The sequence below is a fragment of the Chelonia mydas genome, chromosome 22 (assembly GCF_015237465.2).
Source record: "Chelonia mydas isolate rCheMyd1 chromosome 22, rCheMyd1.pri.v2, whole genome shotgun sequence".
In the NCBI taxonomy this organism is placed as follows: Eukaryota; Metazoa; Chordata; order Testudines; family Cheloniidae; genus Chelonia; species Chelonia mydas.
This window is the reverse complement of record NC_051262.2, coordinates 15712054-15738567: the sequence shown is the minus strand read 5'-3', so window position 1 is coordinate 15738567 and position 26514 is coordinate 15712054. Positions and strand designations below refer to the sequence as shown.

The following is a 26514-nucleotide window of genomic DNA, read 5'->3' as shown; positions in this document are numbered from 1 at the left end:
AGGCTTGGGTTGGGGGGAGCGATAATATCAGAAGCTGCAGGGAGAATGAGAAGCGCAGTCAGACTCCTAAGCTTATAGCGCAGAACAAATAAACGTGGGAAATACCCCAGCAAATTAACAATGGCAGTTGGAGAATATCTGGGCTGAATATGATTCTTCTCCATTTTAGGCTCTTCTTGCTTCCCACTATTCCCTGTGGAATAAATTAAAAATGGGCCTGTCCTCTTAATAGCTCTAATTGAAGTTCAAGCCCTGGGAAGGCTAAACTGCATCGGGATATCCAAAGCACAGCACAATATCCCCGAGCTGTTTGCACCCTTCACGCCGCACACTTGGGAGCTTCCTGCTGCTTGGGAGACCAGGGGAGTTAAGGCGATTTGGGGTTTGTGAACCAAAAGCAAGGAGGCCCCTTCAAAGAGAGGCTGAGCCTTGTTTTTTCTGGGGAATGGAGGAGAAGAGGGAGAGAATACATGTGCTGTCCTCTGGCCCCTACAGTAGTGCCGGGGCTATGGAGTGAAACCCGCTTAAAAATGTGAGAATGAATATTTGATAAGGAGATAAAAGCTGTTCAATGATTAAAGCCCCACACATTGTATAGCTAGAGACGTTTACCCTGCTCTTCAAGGGGCCAGCTCAGCAGGCATCAGGTTTTTTCTTGCTATAGGGTATACTTAATCTCAGAGTGGTCTAATGTAGGGAGCACCTCCTTGTTTATTCCTGACTTTGGCTCAGCCTGGGAGACAACATTCTTTGCTGTGTTCATAGTAACGTTTTCTTCCTACATCCCTCCCCCTAAAGATTGGTACCTGATCAGCAAGGAGACTCCATGCAGCCTCAAAATCCAATCTAATCTGCCTCCCCACCCATAAAATGCTTATTTTTCCCAGTAGGGTTCATGCCACCATTTCACTTCTCTGCTCGTAGGCAAGTGTGTAATTTCACACCCCTTCCCCTCATGTGTCCATTTCTTGCATGGTCTGCTGGGTGAAGCACTAGGCATAGTCACGGGTTGTACTGAGTCAGCCGGATTGCACGAGAGAATGGCAATGCAACTGTGGTGTTGATGGGAGCTTGGCAGAGATCCTAGAGAGATGATATCCCTTCCCATAACACGCTCAGAACCATTGCTTATTCCCACCCCTCTTCTCCCATCCAATTCCTTTCGCAATTGGAATAGCTGAAGTTGGCCATTTTGATCATTTTAAACCATGCAGTTAGGAAAACCCAATGAGGGTCCGAAGTACTGTGGTAGATCCAGCCATTCCGACATGGTAATTATACACGCTTCATCTGGCTGTGCTGTTGATATCAGCTGTGTTCCCCGTATCAATTTAAAACCCCATGTCAGGCGAATGGAGAAGGAGGGTCAGAAGTGGGGTAAGGGAGCTACACTAGATGGGGTGAGGAAAAAGAGACACGTACGGGGTGGAGGGGGACTTGAAGTCAAATGTCTCAAAGTCAGATCCCTTTTTAGTATGAATTTGCTGTATCTCATTCTGAGCACTAATTCCAATTTAATTGCAAGTGGCCTGAAGCCTCTTCAATAGGAGTAACAAATGGTTTGATTTTGTAAACTTCATCAGACTGCATTTTAAATGCGACACACTAGCCCGGCTCGAATGCCAATGAAGCACTGAAGTAGCTCTCTGTTTACTAATTATCCGTTTTTACTTCATGCCACGCTGACTGGCTTGTCTGATTAAATCGGATTTGTGGGATAGAGAACAGCTAGCAGAGTTTTCTCTATAGTAAACGAGATTGAAACTATGGACCGCCTGGCTGCACACTGTAAATTATATTTCCTTTTAAAGGGGACGTGTCTCTTTTACTTCTTTGACGTACCTCCTGCATATTAAACTTTACGGTACAGAAATGTACATGGCTCCTGGTGGTGGTGGTGGTGGTGGTGGTTTTTTTTTTTTTAATCCTGCATCCTCCCGTATGCTTGTATCCAAACAAATCTTATTTTTATTCCATTCTCTGCAGACTCTGGGGGAGAGTGGGGAAGATTACTAGTTTTCACTAACCTCGTAAAAAATTTGAACGTTCTTCACCAGGATTCTGAAAAGGGGGAAATATTCTGAAGTGTATTTAAAAAAAACCTAGTTTGTCTTTAAATCTCTGGTGATGGGTAAGTGAAAAATACTGCTTTTGGGAGAGTAAAGAATAGCTTTAACCCTACGCCTCACAAATCTCTCCACGTACAGCCACTAGTTTAAAGTTTTTTCCTCCCTTGAATATGTATCAATCCAGTTAAAAATCAGCTTTCAAATCATCTGTTATTTAAGAGTCTTGCACATATCGGATACCTCTCTCTTCCAAACAGTTTGTTGCATCCAAAATCTAATCTAAATGGCAGGCTATAGCTTGTCTTTGAAGTCTTCATCACTTACACACACTGTATTAATTGTTTACTACTGCAAGCTTTGAGAAAACAGCGCATAGTCTCTCACTCTCTCTCTCGCTCTCTCAGAAAAAAAAAAAGAGAAGGTGGCTATTGAATGTAGTGTAATAGGGCTATGCTTAAATCTCTACTGTTGCTAAGACTTTAATTCCACAAGCTTGACCTATTCTGCCCTCTCTCTTGGTATCTATCTTTGTGCCTAGAGCTTTTTATATTTTAATTTGCTTTTGAATGTCCTACAAAATTAATGGTATACTTTTTGCCATTGTGCAGCGTACAGTACAGGAAAGGCCCCTTGGTGTTCTCTGATAGCACCGTTACCGTGGAAATGAATGGCCACTATACTTTCTGTTCCATATTCTCTCTTTTTAATTGTTGACAGTAAAAAGCATTTAAATGCTGCTTAATTTGTAATCATCTTCCTGGAGAAAAGGAGAGAAGCACCATTAATGTCAGTGAAATGAATAAATTCGTCTCCCTTGTTTTTTCGGATGTGTCTGTGTGGTGGTGGGTTATTTATCTGGGAGTGATTTTTCTTTCAACGCTGGAGCGTTCAAATGTCTAAGTGGCTTGGAAACAATAGCGCCGCATTTTGTTGGAGATTTTGGTTTTATTTGCGTTTGAAGTCGTCCTGGACGAGGGGGTCGGGGAGAACACCACCAGCAATGCATCTGGGGTCCGAAAAGGAAGTATAAAATTCAGCTTGGAATTCCAGCATTCTCTGTCCTCGTGCACTGGCTCAGTCCTCAGTGGTCCTTGGTTTACCGTTGAGGAAGTACTGCTGAGCCAGTCTTTATCTTGTGTGTATTAGCACTGGCAACTTAGGTGCATCAGTTGCATTTTGGTTCCTAACTCCTGTTGTCCTCTAGCTTCCTAACAGCGACCGGCAGAGACTTCAGTGTAGTTTATGGGCATAGGTGCTTTTTAAATAACTTGGCTGTTTGTCGGTGGTTTGTTTTCCTCCCTCCTTAGCCTTTTGGGGTTTGTTTCTTGTGCTGCTCAGCAAGTTCACTGTCTGTCTGTGGCCACGTGTTCCAGTCATCAGGGCCAAATTTTCAAATGAGCTCAGCTCCCAGTTGAGCAGCAAAGCAAGTGGCTTGATTTTTTTCCAAAGAGTGCAGCACGTTGCATCCTGAGCTCTTCCCGAAATCTGGTCATAAGCGCCAGGGTGGGAGGTGCTGAGTGATGAGCACTCCTGAAAATCTGGCCCTTATTTAGGTCTCTGAGCTGTCTTGGAAATTTGGCCCAAATGCCAAGCACTGGTACATGTGGCCCTATCTGGAGTTGGGCCCTGGCCGTGACCTGTCGGAGTGCTGGGTGGGTTCCAGCGCTGTGTGCCATCTTCACGTCTTGTTCACAAGGGGACGGCGGCTTATTGCTAAGATTGGTCTCGGCCTCGTGGATAAAGTTACGCCAACCTTGCTGGGTGCCTGGTGAGGGGACTGGAGCTGGCAGTCTCTGTGGCTTGGAAGTCTAGACATATCCCCTTGGCAATTGCCATCAGTTGGGTCAAGACCCTGTGTCACCTCTGCACAGCTTTACTGACAGAAAGCTTGTTATTTCTTGGAGGGATGCCAACTAGCCTCTACTCATCCATACACACGCTCCCTCTCTCCCTCTCTCTCCTGAGCATCTGCCAGTGATGGGCAGGGATGGAGGGAGAGGAAGCTATTTATTTCTATCGAAGTCACACGACTAGCTGTGCCCCTTTTGTGTCACTATGATCTCTGCTCCTTCTACCACATAACCCCTACGCCTGAGGCCCTTTCTCCAATCTATCAGGCCTCCACCCACTTATTTCATGAGGCCTGTAAAATGTGGTTCTCTCCCTTCAAATTGTTGTCAACCCAACAGGCAAAGTCCTCAGGGAGAATGGCGGGTGGGGAGGAGGGGGCGGGGAGGGCAGGGGAATGAAAGAGTCTAAAAATCATTCGAAGTGCGGGAGGAACCCTGGGTTGGAAGATGTGCAAGCCATTACTGCATCGTCACTTGCTTTTGTTCTGTCCCATCCCTCATCCTTTGTCTCTGTGGATTGTAAATTCCTTGCATCAGAGGCCTCGTCAGCCTTGTCTAAAGCCCTTCACGCACTGCCGATGCTATGGAAATAATACCAAGGAAGAAATGTGGAGCTTGGTGTATCTAGGCTCGTTAGGGGGAACCAGGAAGGAAGACTGGAACTCTGGAGATCTGGGTGCAATTTCTGCTCTTCCACAGACTGAGACACGCCTTTGCGCAGTGAGTTTGCCTCTCCATGCCTCACCTGTACAATGGGAATAACAACACTTCCTTTCTCCCACCCTTTGTCTTATGTGTTGAGTATGCTGTAAACTACTCGGGGCAAGGACTCTCTCTCAATATGCGTATGTACAGCTCCAAGCACAGTGGGGCCCTGATCTCTGCTGAGGCTTCCAGCCCTGCTGTAATACAGAAGTATAATGCTAATCACCCCTAAAGTGAAGGCTTTTGCACCATAAGTAAATGATCAGATCAGATGGCCCAAGCCTTGAAGCTCAGACGCTGATCCAAATGTCAGGTGGGTTTGAGATGATGCAGCAGTGTATTTACAGGAGGCTGTATTTTTGCCAGCTCCTCATTCACTAATCCTGCGTAGACATCCTCCTGATTTACTGATCATTCAACAAACTTTCTTTCATATTAAAAAACCCCCTTCATTTTAGAAACTTTTGCCAAGTGATAGCGGAAAGTGCCCTGCAGAGCCACGCAAGCCCTCTTATGTATTGCACTGTCCTTAGCCATTTGAAAATGGGTTTCAATTCTGCCTCAGGACTGAAAACAAGTTTGTTTTTTTCCCCCCTGCTCTAGACATGGCCTGCATCCTGCCTGTTAGAATTATATTCAGTAGGTCTGGACAGGACCTCCTGGGTCTTCTCTTGTGTCCCTCTGCTTTAGTGCTGGATTGTCTTCTGCACTTAAACCCTTTGGATGTGTCATAGCTAGCCGTGTCTTCAGACCTCTAGCGATGAGGAGCCTCCTTGACCTCTCTCTGCAAACTATTCCATTGCCTAAGTGACCTCCTAGTTAGAAACATTTCTTCTTTCCTAATGCTTAACTTAAAATTCTCCCTACTTCTGTTTTCAGGCTGCTCTGCTCCTAATTTATAGTCTCCTTTCACTGTTTGCATGAATGCCTCCCCCAGCTTCAGTATTCTTAAAAGGCAGCGGGGAAGTTACTGTTAACTTTTAAGCATCGCAATAGAGGTGGAGGAGTTCAGAGGTGGAAGGGGGTGTAGTTTAAAACTATATTTTGCAGGTGCTATCTCTTTCCAGAAAGTTATCCCTCCACCAGCATGTAAGGAATCTCCTTTGATCATCCAGTCCACATGGTCCCACACACTGGGAGTTCTGTGCCTTGCAGGTGCCACGCGTGTGCGTGTGTGTGTGTGCGTGCGCGTCGGTCTCCTTTCCCCCGAATATAAATTAATTTTAATTCACGTGCTTAACGATGGACATCAGGTACACTTGGAATGTGGGTGCATTTCCCCTTTAACAAGCCATGTGTTGTGAACCAATGTACCCTTTAGGTGTAAACAACCTCCCTGATTTTGTGGGTGCGTCCTTGAGCATACGCAGTTCTGAGTGGGTTTTTTTCCCCTTGCTTCCAAAAGGCAGCTCATCTCTAACACTCTTGTTGTTGAAGTTAGTCCAATTTTTCAATCGGGGGCCAATTAGTTTCACAAATGAGGGTCCTGTGGTGCCATCGAGGATTTGTTACGGGCCTGCGCACTGGCCTGCCTGCTTTGTCCTTCCTTCCACCCCTGCTGGAGACCATTGTTCTCTCCCTCAGCGGGTGCTGCTTATTGCAGATTTATATGGGCAGGCGTCCTGCCGGCTCAGGGCCTCCACTCCACAGCTGGCTGTGGTACTTAAGGCCTCAGACCCAGTGACCTCTGACCCGATCCTGCTGTCATTTTGAAAGTTACAGACCAGAAGGCTGCATACCTCTCGGGATTTACTTTGCACGACCCATTTTGTTTTGGTTTTTTTCGACACTTCGGAGAGTTTTGTCAGCAGCCCAATTGGTATTTCCCCCCCTTCACCCCCCTATCCCCGGGAAAAAAGCAACAGAGAGGGTGAGATGGCCTTTGCTTACTGATGGGGGGTAGAACGGTTGCGTCGCTTTGTGCGTGTTAAATCTTTGCTTCATAAATTCTTCCCTCATCGGATTCAAAACGAAGCCTTTGCCTGCCTTGCATACACTCCGTCAAAGGCAGAATAACTGAGACTTTAATACACACAAACACACGTGCCACCTTGTAACTTGAGCTTGTGGCAGAGATCCAAAAAGGCACACTGTCATATCAGTCCTTTGTGCTGAAAGTACTTACAATGTCCAAATGTTCCAAGAATGTTTCATTCATGCTTTTGTTTGTTTTCGCCTCTGCTTCCAAAGTCCTTTCTCTGGAACGTTTTTTCCCCCCTCCTCCCTTGAAGTGATTGACAAAATTAGTAAATCTATTCATGTTACTTTTATTGTACAAGTACCAATAAATCCCACATGTAGCGGGGCACACACCTTAATGAGCTAGTGAGCTGACAAATTTGTTTACTGTAGCTGGAGGTGCTATATAATGAAATGCACTTGTCTGCTCACTGCAGAACAAATACAGGAGGCAGCCGTGGTGAGCTTGTCTTCCTTGGAACGTGCTGATGGAAGTTTGGCATATTCATTTGCATTTAGAGTTTTAAAATGTAATCATTCTGTTTGCACTTAGTTTAATCCATAATAGAGGGAGCCTTTTTGCCGAGGATTCACTGGTCTCCTGACTAATGAATATGAGAGCATATCATACCTTCTCCTTGCCCAAGTTTACATTAAAGATTATACAGCTGTAAGGTTCTTTGAAGACTTTTAATCTTAGAAAGAAAAGGCCATCTCTAACAAGCTTGCATTAAGAAAGGAACTTAATGTTGGTATGGAGAGCTTACCAAATGTGTATAGTGTGCATTAGAGAGAGACTATTTGGTGTTAATGCATGGCAGAAAACCACTGAAATGTGTCAATGTCCTGCTGCAGTTCATTCGGAGTGGCTGAAAAGGCGGAAAGGACAGAAGTCATCAAGGTGCTAAATCAGAAGTTAAGGGCAATATTGTCACATATAGATGGTAGGAAGGGGAACTGTATGTCCACAATCCTCCCTTGACTGCTTTTACATCCTCTTAAGATGCAGACAGAAACCTGTCTCCCTGCGAGTCAACGTGCACCTGTATATCATATCCAGCCCATCCTTGAACGAAAGTGGTGACTGTTATTGATGAATGCGGTGACGACTTGTTATTTATGAGGATTATATCCTATGAACATGAATGCAGGCTCTCAAAGGGGACCTATTTTGCTGACAAATAAGGGAGCCAGCCCTATGGTAGAGAATTTGGATAGGACACCAGCTATGATTGGAAGGTCAGAGTCATGTAGCCACGATCTTACGATTATTCAGTGGTCTGCCGACACCTTCTGTGGCTCTCTAATGCCCGTGCTAACTGCTGTACTGTTACCAAAAAAGACACTGTATATTTAGAGCCTCTGCTCCTTTGATTAGGGAAACGCTTATAGCTCAAGATAATAAGAGCCTTGTGTTGGGAAAGGTGCTGCACCTGAAAGCTTCTCCAGCTGTGTTCAGCTCTCTCGCGCTGTCTGTTGCTTCCCTTCAAGATCTAATTTGTATGGAAGCAGCACAGGTATAAACATAGCGATTTTGTTGTGATTCATGATCCAGAACGTCACCCGGGTGCAGTGAAATCTCCTCTGCCTTTTTGACAGCCCCCTGGCTTCACCTCAAACTAAACATCGTTCTTTTTTTTATTTTAAGTATTTTCTGTGGGTGAATTTAGTGCCTTCCTCTGGTGAGAATCTGAGGCTAGCACCACACAGAGCACAGGCAAGCACTGTTAGAGTCCCAGGTCTCTCTTGGAGCAGTGGGATACAGGAAGGGGGTGGGCATTGTGACAAGCTCAATGGATAACAAGTAGGACTCCCTTCCTTCAATATTTTTCCCCCTGGAGATCAGAGGCAGGAGGCATGTTCCAGAAAGAGAGGTCCCCATGTCCTGAGGCCTGGCAATGCAGTGTGCACACATGCCCCTTCCCCTGTGCAAAATTACATTTCCCGTTGGGGAGTAATGGCCTGAATTTAACCCACCACAGCAAAGGATTTCTGGGTTAAGGTTTCCTTGCATAATACAATAGGAAAAGCATTAAGAAAGTAATCACATGTACTCTAGGGAACAATGCTTTTGCAACCAAGGGGGACATTAGATGACCTAACAAGAATTATAGACCAAAAAATACTTAAGATTTAAATATAAGGGATGAAATCCTGACCCTATTATTTTCAATAGAAACTTTGTCATTAACTTCAGTGGGACCAGGATTTCTCCCAGGGTGCTGAAAATCAACCACTAGTAGGAGACCCCAGAAATTTCTGAGTACAACCAAGGGAGTTGATAGTACAATGCACGGTAAAAAGTACAGCTTTAACCTGGGCATCCTTTAATTCCATGTATTTGCTTTGTGCTCAAGGGGGAAACTGAGGATAAACAAGCACCAAAATGTTAACAGCTAAATTTATGTCCCTACAGTTCCTTCTGCCTGTCATCCTGTAGTTTTGATTTTTTTAAAATCCATTAGATTTAAACATAATTTCCTTAAGTGAGCACAGGATGACTTCTCTTTAATGAAATCACAACTTTCCACCAGTAATTAGCATTTTTGTTGCCTTCACTGCCGTTCAAGTCAAGCTTAGAGACCTGTACAGTGCGTTCCTTCTCTTGCCGGGGGCCACTGATAAAATTCTATATTGTTGTTAGTGATATAACTGGTAAGTTTTCATTTACTTCAGATGGTTTTTTTAAATAACTAACTGATGGCAGTGTCTGGTTAGAGCAAGGAACAGGAGACGGAGCTCCTAGATTCTGGTCCTGGCTCTGGGAGGGGGAGTGTTCCCTAGAGATGAGAGAAAAGGACTAGCATTCAGAACTTGCTATTTATGGGCCAATTACTCACATCTTGACTGTCGTCATACGGGAACATCCGGGTCTCAAGTTTCCCCATTTGCAAAATAACTGTTCCTGCCACCCTCACAGAGGTGTGGCCTATTTAACATTAGCAAAGTACTTGGCGGTCCACAGGTGAAAGGTGCTGAAATATGCATGGTGCAGTCTGATGTATCATTAATATTATCCCAATGTTACAAACCAGGACGGCTGTCCGGTGTCTGTTTCACAATGCGTTAGTCACTGCTGTCCTCATTCCTAGGCCAGCAGTTCTAGTTACTACCTACCCTGGTTTCCTAAGAGAGATTGGAGACCTGACTCTGACACCCACAGACAACCCTTCACACTTAGGTGGCCTGCTCTCTGAGCAGTCTGTCAAGGACAACAGCTCCTGTCCTTGCAGTGGCGCATCCTGCTTTCTCGGACCTCCCCTGCCAGCACACTCCCTCTAAGCATGCAGAGCCAGCCCTGTCTGATGCCTGGCATGGAAACCTGCTGCTTTGTTCCCATCTCGATTGCCTCTACCCAGCCATCTGTACCAGCAGTCGGAACAGATTTGCTGCTTTGGCACAGGCATGCTCTAGTATATTGACCTGCCCTGCAAGTTAACTTTTTAACAGGCAGCAGTGGTGGCTTTTTTGCCCGAGAAGGCTTGCCTGGCGCTACTTGCCTTGCAACAGTATTCCTGCAGAGTTAATTTCTGGCACATACAATATGGAAAATTTGCTTTTTTATTTTTTAAGGGCAATGCACATTCAGTGGTTACCTTGCACATCTTGCTGCTGCTAATGAATTGCTAATACAATTTTCTAGATAATTTTATTTCCATAGTCCCCACATTTTAATGTGTCTCCAAAAAGGTAGCATTTATTGGCTTAATCTCCCAGCATAATACAATTTGCACTGACTCATAGGTTCTGAACAATCAGCTATGCATAAACGAAAAAAATTGTTTAATAACACAAAAGTCTTATATTTTTACTTGTGGTGTGTAAATATCTGGGGGGGGGTGTTCTTCTGTTGGTGCAGCCAACTTTATAATCGTGTGTGGTTCATAGGATTTAGTTTCTGTTTGTATTTCTCTTAAGCATCCCAAGCAATAACAGAGATGTTATTCTATTACATTCAACCCTCTAGTTTCTAGGGCAGAATTCTGAGCTACTCCCATTTGCAATGTCTCTAGGTCCCACTTACATCAGGGTTTAAGGGGACAGAGATACTCAGTGTCTCGAGAGAAGTTCCTGCTTAGATCTCTGAGGTGTATAGGCCTGGTGTTCAAAGCATGATCGTCGTCCGAGAGGGAATTCAGAAAACTATTAAAAACAGCTACTTTGTAGTTAGGGGGAAAGGAGGCGTCTGAGTAGGGATATTGCCGAGCCTGTAGTTACAGGGCTGGGCTTTAGATGGAAGTCTTTCTAGCTGTATCCCGTGCACCATAAAACACCTGAGCTAGTTGCACCGTTCCCCAAGCCTGCATTTGTTCTACATGATGTGTGGTCCAGTGGATGGAACAGGAGTCCTAGGTTCTACTTCTGACTCTGCTGCTGACGTGTGACCAAGGGCATGTCATTTGCCCTCTCTCCTCCATCTATAAAATGAGGACAATTACACTGGCCCACCCTGTGAAAATCACTTTGCAATGTAAAAAGTGCTATATACAGCACTATTTGCATTTATCATCCAGAGGATATATTTCCATAAAAGGTTTCTGGTGACCGTTCCAAGACTTGTTAGATTCTTTCCTCCTGGCCTGATGTATGTTCCACTAATGACTCTTCCAGAGGAGACCCTCAGAACAGTTCTGCCTGGACGCTAAAGAGCTCATGCCATTCTTTGTCAGAATCCGAGCTTGCCATGGTGTCCTGATTTGGCCAACATTTCCCCTCCCCAACTGCCTTACAGATAGCTGCATTTCATCAGGCTACTTATTCCTCTGTAGCATGTGAAGGTCTTGTCGAATTCTTTAGGATGAAGGATTTTATCTTCATGTAAAGATGTTATTATTAGTGTCAGATAAAGATGAACCAAAAGCACTTTTCTGTCTTGGTCCATGATCACCAATGAGGTGCTTTCAGAATCATAGACTCATAGAATATCAGGGTTGGAAGGGACCTCAGGAGGTCATCTAGTCCAACCCCTTGCTCAAAGCAGGACCAATCCCCAATTTTTTTTTGCCCCAGATCCCTAAATGGCCCCCTCAAGGATTGAACTCACAACCCTGGGTTTAGCAGGCCAATGCTCAAACCACTGAGCTATCCCTCCCCAAGTTAAGTGCTTTTTATCCCCCCCCCCCAATTACTTCTTCTGCTCCATATTCTAGATGCACGTTACAAAGTTATTTTCTTCCAATTTAAACTGATTCAATTTGAAAGCCATCATATATACATTCATAACCTTTATTTTTTAATTTGCTTCTCAGCCAGTTTAATCAGGTAGGGGTACTGTGATAATACATTCTTGATACTGCATTATAGCTATCTTATAGTTGCCATGCTGTGTAGCTGTGCAGTTTGGTATCTGCTCAGATATGAAGGGATTGGAGTCTCCCTTTGTTTTTGGCCATACTGCTCAAGGAATAGAATGGAAATGTTGCCATGTATTGTTCTGCAACCCAACAAAGGAAAACTCTTGCCGTTTGCTTTACCATGTGTTACAAGTTTCCAGTGCCCGGTACAACTGTAGATGTCAAGTTTCCACTGAGTATGTGTCGGGGAAATAAAAATAGAGTGAGTTTCAAATTGACCTTTAATGTCTACATTTTTATTGGGGATTGGGTAGCGATGGGGAATGGGTATGCAACGGTTTCCATTTGAGAGTACTAAACCGACACCCCAGTTTTCTGTTAATCCACCCAAGCCGTTTCATCTGCTCTTTCAGAACGGGAGAGTTATTACAGGGAAATAAACGGAGATGGCTTTGGCTGTCAAGGGGTAACGAGCTAATGTGCAATATGACTGGCAAGCGCTTCAAGAAGCATTGACCTGACGCAATCCGTGCCAGTGACTCCTCTTTGGTTGTGCCGAAGTGCTTTTGAGTTGATGCTCTCTCACTAGTCTGTTTCAGTAGCTTGCTCAGGTCTGTCCTTTCCTATGACAGTTTCCTTGGGTTGAATGGTGCTGCGTTCGAGCGCATGTTGCCTTGACAGGGCAATCGCAAGTAAGAAAGAATGGCCAAAATGCGTCAGAGCAGTGGCCCATCTAACCCAGCGTCCTGTCTGCAGAAGCGGCAGCATGCCAGAGGAATCTGCTGCAAAGGTTGCTGATGAGAATTTCTGCCTTTCTCCCCAGGTACTGACATGGCCGTCTTCTGCCTGCTGTGCGGGAAGCGGTTCCAGACGCAGACTGCCCTGCAGCAGCACATGGAAGTGCACGCGGGAGTGCGTAGCTACATCTGCAGCGAGTGCAACCGCACCTTCCCCAGCCATACCGCCCTCAAGCGGCACCTACGCTCACATACAGGTACGCTGTGGCGATGACGAGATCCCACTGGAACGCTCCAGGAGGTGGCTGCCTGCCCTTGCAAGGGGATAGGGAGCGGGCCTCAATGCAAGCCCTGGGCCTCAAAACAGGGAGCCCTGTGTTCACAAGCCATTGCATAGGGATCTGTGGAACAGCCCCAGGAGGACCCATCTAGTGCATCACCTCTGACACTACGGGATTGTTCCCTACAGTGCATCCCCAGTTCATTGTCTAGTGTAAACCTATGGGTGTCCAGCGGCGAGGCTTCTGTCACTTCCCTTGGTGGGCCTAATAACTCTCCATTAGGGATATTTTTTATTTTATTTTGCTGCTCTTTAGCATCAACTTTCCCAGTTTCCTCCCTTAGTTAATTAGTGTAATGGCTGGGCAGTCGTCATTATATGATGGTGCCTGAGGATCTCAGTTAGGAATTAGGATCCTGTCGTGCTAGACGCTGTGCAAACTCTTATTAAACAACAATCCCTGCCCCAAAGAGCTGTGGACCGGGTTAGATTGACCCAGCTGTGTTACTCAGGGCTGTGGAAAATGTTGCATTCTCTTTGACGTAGTTAGTTGAGCTAACTCCCAATGTAGATGCAGCTAGGGCAAGGGAAGAATTCTTCTGTCAACCTAGCTACCGCCTCTGAGCGATGGATTAACTGCACCCATGGAAAAACCCCTCCTGTCAACCTAGTATGCATCTACGCTGTAGCACACAGCACCATCGCTGAACCACTGTAGCCTGGACATACTGTAGGTTACAGCCAGTGGTGCAAGTAAAATCCGGTGGGGGGGGGGGCACCAGCTAAAGGGGCACGTGACCTCCCCACGTGACTCTTCACCGCCCCAGCCTGTGTTCTCCCTGTTCCCTCCCGACATCCATCCCATGTTACCCGGGGCTGGGGGGAGGCTCGGTCCTCATCCTGCTCCACAGGAGATAGGGCTGTGGGGGTGAGGCTGGGGGGGTGGTACAGCTGCCAGAGCTGACAGCGTTCTGCTCCTTTCCCCGCTGCTGCCTCTCCCAGCAAGGAAAGGAGCAGAACCCACAGCCCCACCCTGCAGCCCTCTCCTCCAGCGGGGCTTTCTGGTACACCACACCGGCTACAGCATGCTGGTAAGGCGTACCAGAACATACCGGCCTACTTGCACTGCTGGAGAGGATGCAACAAACAAACTGGGGGAGGAGAGACACCAGCAAAACAATTCTGGCTGGATACACCAAGCGTGGGGTGTGGCTCTCACCCTATTAAGTACTGTCTTTCATAGTAGTGGATACCACCCTTCCGAGACTTGATGGGTTGGGCTCATGACCAGGAAAAGGAAATTCGAATGAAGGATTCCTAGTGACGATTTAGTGATGAAGAGAAGTGGTGAGAGCAGTTGGAGGGCGTGGGGTTTGTTTTGTTTTTGTTTTTATTTCCTTTAAATATAGATTAAAGGCAACGTCACTCTTCAGTAGAACTCATCTGGGCTTCTTAAGCGGCGTGCAGTAAGTTTGTTATCCTGTGTAACGTGGCATGTGACCTTATTAGTAGGGGGGTGAATGTACCTCATCGGCTTAAAGCACTAGATGCACATAATCGGCCTGGTGCCCCGCCTTAATGGGATTATAGTGACCTCTGCTATGTGGACGTGGTATTTAAACTGCGCTGGGAAATGTTCCAGGCAAGTTCTGTTTTGCTTGGAAGAGCAGTGGGGCAGTCAAACCACGGACCTGGATGGGCCGTGTGGTGGATTCAGACAGTCTTTGAGACCCAAACATGGGAAACGGATGCCTGTTCGAACTCTAGAAGATAATGCCATTGCTTCTGCTTTTATAAGGCACTTGAAGCAGCTTGCTAGACTCCACTAGGCAAATCCTTCTACCTACGGCTAGTAAAAATGGGATATAAAACAGGTGAGCAGCAGTCCCGGTCTTTGGAAGTTGGGGTTTCAAATCAGAGTGCTTACATCAGAGCATCCACTGTTCCAGCTAAGCCGACCTAAAGGCCCTTGAGTACCTAGAACAGGTGTTTGGGCCCCTGAATCCCAACATGTGCACCCTAAATTTGAAAACTCACTGCTTGGATGTAAGACTTGTAATGTTGAGGAAAGTAATTTTTAAAGCCTACAATTCTACAAATGAAAAGTGACCTTTCTTTAGGAAAGGGATCCATAGCCTTCAAAGTAGAGTGAAAAGGCAGAGATTCTCAAAACTCATTGGAGACTTTGGCATCCCAGCTTGAGACACTGTAAAGGGGGCTGTTTTTCAGAACGTGTTGAGCCATCTGGCCTTTAACAATCAGGCCTCTTTATGGTATGTCCAGTCGGGCATCCAAAATCACTAATCACTCTGGAAAACCTTTGGCCCAAACATATAGGGTCTTCCACGGAAGTTCTTCTGTGTATAGGCAATTTGAGGGATATGGTTCTGTTTCCTCTTTAGTCCTTAGCCTTTTCCAGGATGACACACTCTGGCTGTTGGGCAAATACAGGGCTAGCTGCTTGGTTGTGTGGGCTGGGCTTGCTGTACTCAACAGGAATAGCCTGGTTCCCAGAGCCCCTGGCATTGGCCTCTCATGCCTGTGCCTTAATCCAGCCCTGTTTATCAACCTTAATTTAAGGGAGGCGGAGTGTGAGGATTAACTCACACACATTGTTTTGAGGCCCGTGGATGAGAAGGGCTAGGTGATGGCTGTTGTAATTCTGTTATCCTTCTCACTTAATTTAGCATAGGTGCCTCTAAACTGCCCCTCCGCTCCCATTAGTAACCATAGCTGTGGTTAAGAGTTCACCTGAGATTTGATTACTGCTACTTTTCCCAACTGTAAAGTCTGCTGCAGAAGCTTCTCACCCCTTCCCAGCAAGCAGCATATATACATCAGGTAGTTTGCACCAGACTCTTGACAACACATTAAAGATGACACCTGCTGACCGTGGCTGTTGTCCCCTTGTGGAAAAACTGTCTACGACATGGTGTTCAGTCTTTTTAAACAGCACAGCATTCCCCAAGGTGTAAATCAAAAGCTCCTTTTCAAATAAGTGGAAAGCTTAGGGCTTGCGTAAGACCTTTCATCGGAACACCTCGAAGCACTTCACAGATCTGGGTCAAGTGTTATTACACCCGTTTTACATCTGGGGAAACTGGGGCACAGAGAAATGAATTAACTTTACCCCAGGCCACAGAGCAAGTTATTAACATAGTTTGATATAAATCCAAAACGTCCTGACTTCCAGTCCCCCATGGACAACACTGCCTCCAATTTATTGGAGTAGTTTGCTGTACTATAAACCATTCATGTGCAAACATGGAACAGGTGGTAGTTGATTATTGCTCATGGCTTGGCTTGTTTTCTTGCAAGAGATGAACTATATCGTGTAAAAAGGAAGAGGGTCTTCTCTAAGCTATTATCTTTCCTGTCATTTGTGCCCCAGTGAGGATCGAAGTACTAACCCTCACCCACCCCATGAATGTGTATAAATGCTATGTCCTGAATCACAGGAGAACAGTGACTTATGGATGAGTTCAGTAATTAGCTGGACTGTACCGCTCTATATGGTATAGTGGCTGGTGTGTAATTTGAAGGCTTGTTATGAATCATAGGGATTGAAATTACTTTGTCTGGGAATTGGGAAATTGTTTGCAGATGGGTGGGGGAAATGTTTTCTTCCCATCATTTTCCAGGTAAAACAATTTTCTTCCTTGCTTGATCTGTTTGCAGTTTCATTTCTGGGTGTGGTAGCAGGTGAGTTTGGCATCTAGATTTCCCTTTCCCGCCTCACTACTGATCTGGGGTCAGATGCATTTGTTGCGTTAGCCAGGGGATGTTTCTCTCTCAGCTGGAAAACAAAATCTCCTGTGCTAGGAGGAGGTGAGTTTTAGTGGGATTTCACACACCTCTCCCCTGGTGACCAGCCTCAGCCCAGTGGGAATTGTGGTTCAGTGTTTTCATTCAGGCACTGTTGAGAGAGAGGATTGTCTCCTTAATGTGCTGGGTATATTTTCACAGTGGGAAAGGGCAGAGTCCTGGTCCTGATGCCAGCGGGAGTGGAGAGGCTCTGGACACACCCCTTCTGCTTTGCTGACCTTCCCCAACTCTAAAACTTAGCTAAGTATGTTCAGAAATCAGAAAATAAGAAATCTGGGTGTGCAAATGCCGGGACAAATCCTGAGAGGTGCTAAGCACCGACCACTCCCTTGAGATCAGTGGGAAATGTGTCTGCTCAGCCCCTCTTGGGATGAATTTAACCAAGGTAATTGCATGATGGTCCCCAGCTCAGGATATTTCCCTGAAGGGCTCATGTTTCCCTTCCAGCAAGCAAGATGGCTGTGGGGTTTGGAGCCCTAGCAAGAGAGAGCAGGTTGGTGGGAGTGGTGAATGATATGCCACTTACAATCAGGCTGCCCACAAACCGGGAGGTTTCTGTTTCCACCTATTTTAATTGTCACCCCCCTGATAGGATCATGACAGGAAGAAATGGACAGAGGAAATGCCAGTCAGTGCCCAGGAAAGAGTCTCTCGGCAGCTATGTCCATTCCAGTGCAGGCAGCTACCTTGCAGGCACGTCTCAGGACCTCCGCCTCATGCCGTCAGTGCAGTGAGTCCATCATCTGACCTAGGTTGTGATACCAAATCCTGGCAGATGGATGCTGCTGGTGCATGGTGTGATGTGGGCTCGCCTCAGAATATACCGTTTCCCACAGCCCAGAGAGGCTGACCTGGAGGTGGAGTAGCTATTCTTTTCCCTTTGGACTCTCATTTGGGAAAAGCTTGCTCAAATCACAGTCCTTTGAGCCTGTTCATTTAATCTGGGTCCATTAACTTGGGTGTCCTGCTAATGTGTAACCCTCCTGGCACCAGAGCTTCCCAGAGCAGCAGACAGAGACTACCTGAGATGAGGATAAAGTTCATGAGACCCATTGCCTGCGGGAGACTCAAATATCCACGTGGACAATATCCTATCCAAATTCTCCACCTAAGCTTTGCTCATAGCCGATTCCCAGACCCACAGATAAGCCCGGCCAAACCCTGAGTTGGCCCCTCAGGCCTGATGATGTGAATCTGAGAACAACAAGAACTACCTGTGCCCCAAATCCTTGTTATGACCCTCCTTCCACCAGGTGGAAGTAAAGAGCTCTCCCTGTGGCAAGTCTAGCAGAACCCAGGACCGCAGTCGGCCTGAAATCCGTTGGCCCCTGCAAAATTCCAAGCCTTGCTCATAGCAAAGTCAACACAGTTATGGGCCCGAGGAGGAGGAGAAATGCTGAGAGCCAGTGACGGCTCCCTGACTACTCCATTGATACTCTGGGTTTGCCTGCACGGCAATAAAACACCGTGGCTGGCCTGTGTCCGCTGAGTTGGGCTCATGGGGCTTGGGCTGTGGGTCTATAAAATCACAGTGTATGTGTTTGGGCTCTGGCTGGAGCTTGGGCTCTGGGACCTCCCTCCCCCCCGCTCGCAGAGTCTCCTTGGTGACCTTTTGGCTTTTGTTTAGGACAAATTAAGGATGCAAGGAAATCTCATTTGGTTCTTCCTGAGTTTATAGTGCCCAGGGATGCACCCTTTGGGAAGGAGACATTAGCTGTAAAGACCTCTCTGAAGATGATCTCTTTTACCAGTAGGAAAGCTTGGCATAAGGTTTTTGGTCACATTTAAATTGAGTACATTTATAAAGGAATAAGAAACGATGGTTAATAGATGATATAAGCATGTTAGACATTGGTGTAGCCTATAGATGGTTATAAGCATATTAGTAGAAAGTGTTTAGATGGTTATAAGATGTGGGTATAGCAAGCAATCCACTGACTTGTTGGACTCTCACTATCTATAATTGTCAGAAGGGTCGCCGTGTTAGTCTGGATCTGTAATAGCGGCAAAGAGTCCTGTGGCACCTTATAGACTAACCGGCATACTGGAGCATAAGCTTTCCTGGGTGAATACCCACTTCGTCGGATGCATGTAGTGGAAATTTCCAGAGGCAGGTATAAATATGCAAGCAAGAATCAGGCTAGGATAACAAGGGTTAGTTCAATCAGGGAGGATGAAGCCCTCTTCTAGCAGTTGAGGTTAATTGATTATCCATTGATTAAAACATCTATTAATCATGTATTAACCTCTTCTTTGTTTAAATTGCACTTCTCATGTAAAATGTGGCCACTTTTTCTAAATATGAGTGTGTTCATACATCTTTTTAAAGGTTAAAAAGGATCCAGCAACAGCATTCCAGTCTTAGTGCATTTTACCCCTACCACCCAAAACACTGAGTGCTGGGGAAAATCCATGCAGTGGTTTGGAACCTCCATGAGATACAGAGACGGCTGTGCCATAGTGAATAATAGGATCGCAGGGTTCCCACTCTTAAATTAAACAAAACCAAATGGACACAACCCTTACTGTGTCTAGCAGCATCTCTGGGGTGTTCCTTTCAGGGAGACATACTTTTTCAGTGAATAATGCTGTACTGAGATGGGAGAATAGGGCTAGATAATGGAGGAGAAATGGTGGATTTTTTGGTTAACACTCTGGATTGGGACTCAGGAGATCTGCATTCTGTTACCAGTTCCTCCGCAGGCTCCCCATGTGATCATATGCAAGTGACCTAATCTCTCGTTGCCTCAGTTCCCTGCCTCTAAAATGGAGATAATTAACACACTCACTCTCCTGCCCTTTGTCTAAGGTACTTAAAAGGTCAATTCTTTGGAACAGGGACTCTTACAATGCTATATACAGCACCTAGAACAATGGGTTGCAATCTTGGTGTTTAATGCTTGTGTAATAATGCAGGAGGCCTTTTGCCTCTAGCTTCTGTTACATCTCTTACTAGTAACTCTTTTTACAGTATTTTCCAGACACAGTGTGAATTATGTCAGTGTCTTTTGCCATTTTCCTTCCTTTTCCTCATCTCTTGTGAACACCAGGAACCCTAACTTCTTTCCCTTTTAGAAACGTCCCTATAATCTCCCTTCATCACTCCAGATGGAAAAGGTGAAGGCAAGATCCTTAGCTGGTGCTGATCAACATAATTCCATCAATTTCAACAGCACAATGCCAATTTCACCAGCTGAGTGTCTGGCCTGGAAGTTTTTTTGTCTTTAAATCAGACCTCTTATTTAAAGATGAGCAAAAAATGTAATTATTTAATGCTTGGATTTCCATAAGCCGGGTCCACACTCTTATGCATATGTGTGTGTTCTCTCTCTCTCTCGTGTATGTATGTACACACACACACACAGCCTTGCCTCATTAATATTCCGTTGTTCCTAGCCCGTTTGCCACCAATGCTGCATGTTGAGTATCAGCAGCTGTGTTTGGTAATGCAGGCCAGCAGAGTCCTTGGCATTGATGGATCCCTGATTTACACGGCTGATCATATAATAAACTCTCAGCTGTGTAGAAAAGGCATTTTATGGCCTTGCGATTGGTTGTTCAGTAGACTAACAAATATACCAGGTACAATATAAAACCAGGGTCACAGGTGCAGAAGGCTGGCCAGAGGGGGCTCTAATTAGTCCCGTTTGTCCTGCACTTAATGTCAAGCTCATTAAGGGGCCCTACAAAGTTAATCAACATGCCACAAATTGGATTTTTTGAGTTCTGCTGCCAGTTCTGCGCATGCTGCAGGGCCGTGGGTCTGCTCAGCTCCCTGTGTCAGGATTACAGGCCAGGTGCTGCGCATTTCCCTTTTCCTTTTATTTGGTCTGACTCTCAGGATTCCATATTTAAACTCCTTTAACATGTGATCAGGTTGATAATGAAATTCACTAAGATCCTGTCAAACTAGCTCCTGAGTTTAACACTTCATTTAAAGTACCAGGGTGCTCTAAAGAAACAGCAGAGGAGGGAAGAAAAAGAAAAAAACTCCACTCAGACCAGTGGCTGGGTCTTAATGTGAATTATTCACCTGGTTTCCATTCACATATTTTTCTAAAAAAATTAATTTAACAAATGCAAATTCTGCAAGTTCTCATACAGGGGCCTAGCCAGCACTCCAGTATCTTTTATTTTTGAGCAAGGCGCCGAATGGAATACTGAAACAATAATTCTGAGATTTAAATATCCCCCATGCTTCCCACTTCTGTCACAGAAAACTCCTGGGTCAGATGCGCAGCTGGTGTAAATCCGCAAATTATGCCTGTTTTCCACCAACTCAGGTTCTGGCCACATGTTTTCAGAGCTGAGCTCCATCTTTATAAATGGATTTTTTTAACCTCAAAATTCACCATTGTGTCACCATTTGCTGCCCCGCTTCAAAAAAAATCTGTATTACTAGATAGATTCATATATGGAACCCATCACCATAGGGCCAGCACATCTAGCGATTGTGATCATAGTTAAACACATTGATTCTGTATTAGAAATTCAGGAATTGTCAGATCTTCAGTTGATGGGCTGACTTTGATAGAACCAGGTTCATTGACACCATTGAGCGCTCGGGCCCAACGTAGAATAAAGAATAAATGCAGCTTGACTTCAGTGGCGCTACCCCTATTTATACCAGATTGGGCTCAGCTTTTGTGTACAAATGAACGTTTAAAAAGCCTCCAAAGAGGGAAAGCTTCTCCCTCCTTTCTTGTCACAGGGAAAACTGCCATCCACGCCTCAAACCCCTCTCGTGAGCTGTGTACACGAAGTGGTTTTTAAGGATCAAATGCATTTAAACCTTGTGAGCTCTCTGCTAGTCTCCTGCAATCAGAAAATAATGTGGAATATCAGAGTTATTATACACAATGCTTTAAAAAACCATTTAGTGCTGCCTGAAAGATTTGGAAACGCTAATGTAAAATCAGAATTTATTGTGAGGAAGGTCTTCATTTGGGAGGGGCGGATTTTGTTGGAGGGTCTAAAGAGAAAAGAGAGTGAAATATCATTTTAAAGAGGAAGTGAAAGCACAGGCATCTGAGTATATAACTAGAAGGACAATTTATGCCCAAGCACGAGTGCAGTTTGACATGGGGATAATGAAAAAACGTAGGTCATTGTGGATGACTTAAGCCTTCAGCAGCTGAAGAAAATGTATGAAATGCGAGGAACATTACACGCTTGGCAGCTCTGCACATCTGCAGTAGGACAAGTGAAATACAGTTGGCCATTCTTTACCATAAACTGTGGTTGTAGGATATGCAGCACAGAGAAATTGTAATTACAGTGACAAGACAAATCAGTGATATTTAAATATTCATGAACAAAGTCTTGGGCAATCAATCTATCTTTATTGTCCTTGCCTTCACTTCTGTAATAAATAAGTAGCTGGAGCCCTCACCTTTCATTCAAATAATTCTGAGTTTGGTGCTAAACTGAAGTACATTTATCAGCCACCCAATCTGGAATATTTAAACACCCAAAGTTTTTGGCCCTGGGTGGCATCGCATTTGTCTGGAGAGCAAGAGGGAAATGGCTTGTGTTTGCTCCCCGATATAGGTATGTGTGTGACCCTCTCTTTGGCAGACAAATGAGCCCACAAAGCCCTCCACTGCAGGGGAGCAGTGGGCTTTCCGTCACACCTCTCCCTTGCTGGAATTCTCATGCCTCAGTGAGGCTTGTTGAGGTGTGGGGGGCGGGGCGGGGGGGGTGGTTCCCCAATTTGATTCCCCTCTCTGCTGATGGGGCACAATGCCTGAGGAAACAGCTGGCGGACCTGTAACCTCTTTGCAGGCTTGTCTGTGATGGAGAGCCTTTACTTTCTCTGCCATGGCACTGTTCCCTGGAGCCAGTAAGAAGCAGCTCGCTCTGAGACGCTTTTCCCCCCTGCTGCGCTGAGATGAAGCAGGTTGCCTCGTTAGCACTTCCCCAACCCAATCAGCGAGGTCGAGGGTCTCCTGTGTGCAGCAGGGCAGCGGGTCCTTCCCATCCTGCTGAACTGCAGGAGGAATGGCCGTCATTCTGTCATTCCTGTTTGACAGGCCATATCTGGGGGTGAGGGAATGAGAGGAACAGACATGGGGACGGGAGGGGAGGAGTTAGGGCATGGTTTGAGTAGAGGAAGACTGTTGTACTGGACAGCCCTTTGGTCTGCTCTCTGAACTGGTCCATATGACCCAGTCCTCTTCTGCCCCCTAAATCCACAGTACCTGCAAAGAATCAGCCAGCCAGAGCAGGAGCAGTAAATAACTATTCAATCATTACAAACAAGTGGGAGTCTTCATATCCTGCCCATTGTTAGCCTAAGTAACAGCCAGATCTTATCATTACTCCCCTCCTCCTCCTCCCGCCTTGGCAAGAGCTGTCTCTCCCTGCTGTGTTTGTGCAGCGCCTGGCACCATGGGGCCCTGATCCCAACTGGGACCTTTGGATGGTGGTGGTATTATTATTTGTATTATTGTAGGGTTTAGGAGCCATCGTCATGGACCAGGACCCCAGGAGCTAGGCGCTAGACAAACAGAACAAAAAGATGGTCTAAATTAATGCCAAATAATAATAATGTACAGCAAGAGGTGGCTTTGAAGTTTCATTAGGTGGCCTCTTATCCCGAGTATCTCCATCCCTTCTGGGTGTTGAGCCAAGAAAGGAATGTGTGTAACCCCACTGCTCTGGATAAATTGCAGCTTGGATGCTTACTCCCCCTGCATTTCCAGCTGGATGGAAGATTCTTCTTCCCTTCTAGTCTGAAGGTGCTGTGCAGCATTGCTCTTCATTGCTAGGCATCTCTTGCGTTCCACCCCAGAGCCAGCTGCATGTCATGGGTGTGTGAAGTGACCACTGTCCATTCCTTCCCCTTGACCTTCTGTGGTGGGGGGGCGGGGGGCAATTAAGACCTCACAGATGGCTTTTCGAGAGGTGGGGGCAGTACAGAGAGAGTTGTGCTGATGCAGGCTGCGAGGTCTGCGTAATGCTGTGCGGTGTTCTCCACTGTCTCTAACCGCGTGCTTGTGTCATTCCAGGTGACCACCCCTACGAGTGTGAATTCTGTGGCAGCTGCTTCCGGGATGAGAGCACGTTGAAAGGCCACAAGCGCATCCACACTGGAGAGAAACCGTATGAGTGCAACGGCTGCGGCAAGAAATTCAGCCTCAAGCACCAGCTGGAGACCCACTACAGGGTGCACACAGGTACCGTCCCGCTTAGCAGCACGTGAGTGAGCTGCTCCTGCAGCCGCGCCGCCGTGGACTGTGATCCCGTTAGACCTCACAAGCTAAACAGGGCTGGGCTGGTTCAGCGCTTGGATGGGAGTCCTCCATGGAACAGCTAGGGTCACAGTGAGGGGTTCCCGAGGGACCATTCTTTCCCTTGAGCTGGTATCGAACTGCTGCCCACAAGTGGTGGGATGGGATGTCACACTGCTGAAAGCACCCAGCTTTCAAACTAATTATTTAACCGTGGTGTTCTGCACAAGAATCGGGGCATTAATTCCTGTGTCCTCAGGAAGTTCTATGCTGGTAATTGCACTGTTTCCCCAAGCTCCTCCTGCAGTTTCTGTCGAACACGGTATCTTCACTCCCTGCCCTGCCATGTGCGCTGTTAAACAGCTGCTGGGCCCCAGCCCAGGACAGGATGATGTGATGCCTGGGTCTAGTTTAGGTATCAATTCAGGATCCTTTGAGAGAAAAGGTGCTGTGGAAAGAACTACATCTTGCCTGGGCATTTGACAGCTGAGGGGCGTGAGAGCAGTATAAAGTTGGGACAAATGAAAATACACTTGAGACTTTCCCCTTTACTTTTACTTCATGGCTACCTCTCCCATCTCCAGCCCCCTGCGCCCTTAGCCACCAGCCCCTTTTCAAAATTAATCCTTCCCCTTTGCCAGCACAAACGAAAGCTGTGCAAGGTGCCTGCGGGCGTCATGGGCGGGCTGGGAAGGAATAGGCCAGACTCCTTGTCATACTGAAATGATTAGGGCTGGTTAGTAACAATTACCCTCATCTCTCTCTGGAGAGAGAATAAAGAGAGCTAAGCAGTGCTGCTCCCTCTTCCTGCTTTTACTATATGCAGGAGCTGACCTGGCTGAATACCCAAGCCATCAAATGGTGCATCCCCACCTACCATCTGCCTTCTACATGGCAGGCTCAGAAAGAGTTGCAGGGGCTCTCTAGCCACTGGAAGATGCAGGGAGATGCAACTGGAAGAGACCCCCATCTTCAGCAGGGCCATCCTCACTTCCATTCCTGCATGAGGACGTGGCTCTCCTGCCCTGTGCTGACAAAGGGCAGTGATAGGTGCTAGGAGTAGCTAAAACGAGGTCCCTATTACTAGGTCTAATGATAGCTCCAAGTGGAAGTCAAAGTACCCAGCCATCCTTTGGTGCATGTCCCACCTAACCCCAGTGTCCAGGTTCCCTGGTAACTCACTGCTACCCTGTCGTTTCGGGGCAGCTGCAAGTCTGGGAAGCACTAGAGAGTTTTCTTCTCCCTTATATGTTTTCATCCAGCATTATGGTCATATTCGTCCCTTAAATACTTCATTATTTCCCACATCCAAAGCTGCCTGAATCATGGGCACTTGCTCTCGGAAGGCTGCTGCAGTTCCCTAGGAATCCAGGCTTGTTGCTGGGGGTAATGAATCACTGAATGCGTCAGCATGTAACTATTGTAAATAGTGGATCAATATTTAGATCACTTTTGCTGTTCATTACTTCATTATTCGCTGTGTCTGTGCACAGAGCAAGTATCAATATCAGAAAGGCCAGGCAGTTAATTACTGCATTGAAACGAGTCCCTGAAATCTCGGCTCCAGCCTCATATGTTATCAAAATGATTCATAGGCGTCTGCTGAGATTCAATAACCCCAAAATACAGGCAACTGAGCCGGAGCAGAGCTCAGCTTCCCTTCAGGGACCTAGCTTCTGGGTACCATGGGGGAACATAGCAGTTACCAGACTCGATCAGATCCGGGTCCATCTAGCCAGCAGCCTGTCCCCAGCAATGTCTGGCTCCAGCGCCTTGAGAGGATGGTGCAAGAACTACTGCAGTGGTGGATAACTTGCCCTCGGGGGAAGTTTCCACCTGACCCCTATGTGTCCGAGTTGGGCTCATGCCCTGAAGCCGGGAGGGGTTTTAGCTCTCCCAAAGCTTTCGCTGTCTTTTTTTTTAATCTTTCTCAATTTTTTTCATGTAAAGTCCCAATCTTTTTTTAATCCTGCTAACCATGATACCTTGGGGCAATGGGTTCCTCAGGCTCACCGTGCACTGGGTCATAACGCCCACCACACTCGGGTTGGTTTAAAAACATTCAGTGGAGACCGCTACAAAATATAGAACAACTAGAGGTTATATAGAATGTTTCACCCATAGATCTCCAAGTGCTTCACAAAGGAGATGAGCATCATTATCCCCACTACACAGAAGGGGGAACTGAGGCATGGATAAGGGAAAGTCACGCAGCAAGCCAGCGGAAGAGCTGGGACTAGAACCCTGCTCTCTTGAGACTCAAATCCAGTGTCCTGTCCTCTAGGCAACACAGTCTCAAATGCCCTGTTATGCCTGAAAATCACCTTCCCTTTCCTTCCCTCCCCACATCCCAAGGCCATAATGAGGAAGGATGGCCCAGCATTTAGGGCACTGGCCTGAAATGTGGGAGACCCAGGTTGATTCTCCGCTTTACAGCAGACTCCCTATGTGATCTGGGGCATGTTATTTAACCTCTTTGTGCTTCAGCTCTCTGGCTGCACAATGGGGCGCCACCTCACAGGGGCACCGTGAGGATAAACACCTTGAAGACAGCGAGGTGCCC

At 46.3% G+C, this 26514-nt stretch overlaps 1 protein-coding gene across 5 annotated transcripts in view; it reads left to right on the top strand.

The window, feature by feature from the left end:
* Positions 1 to 26514, top strand: part of ZBTB16 (zinc finger and BTB domain containing 16) — a 210809-nt gene that overhangs the window by 177593 nt on the left and 6702 nt on the right. For all 5 annotated transcript variants that reach the window (XM_043534259.1, XM_043534260.1, XM_037882476.2 and 2 more), the window contains 2 exons: positions 12701 to 12871; positions 23730 to 23897. In XM_043534259.1, coding sequence (XP_043390194.1) covers positions 12701 to 12871; positions 23730 to 23897 — 339 coding nt within the window. The remainder of the gene's footprint in view (positions 1 to 12700; positions 12872 to 23729; positions 23898 to 26514) is intronic.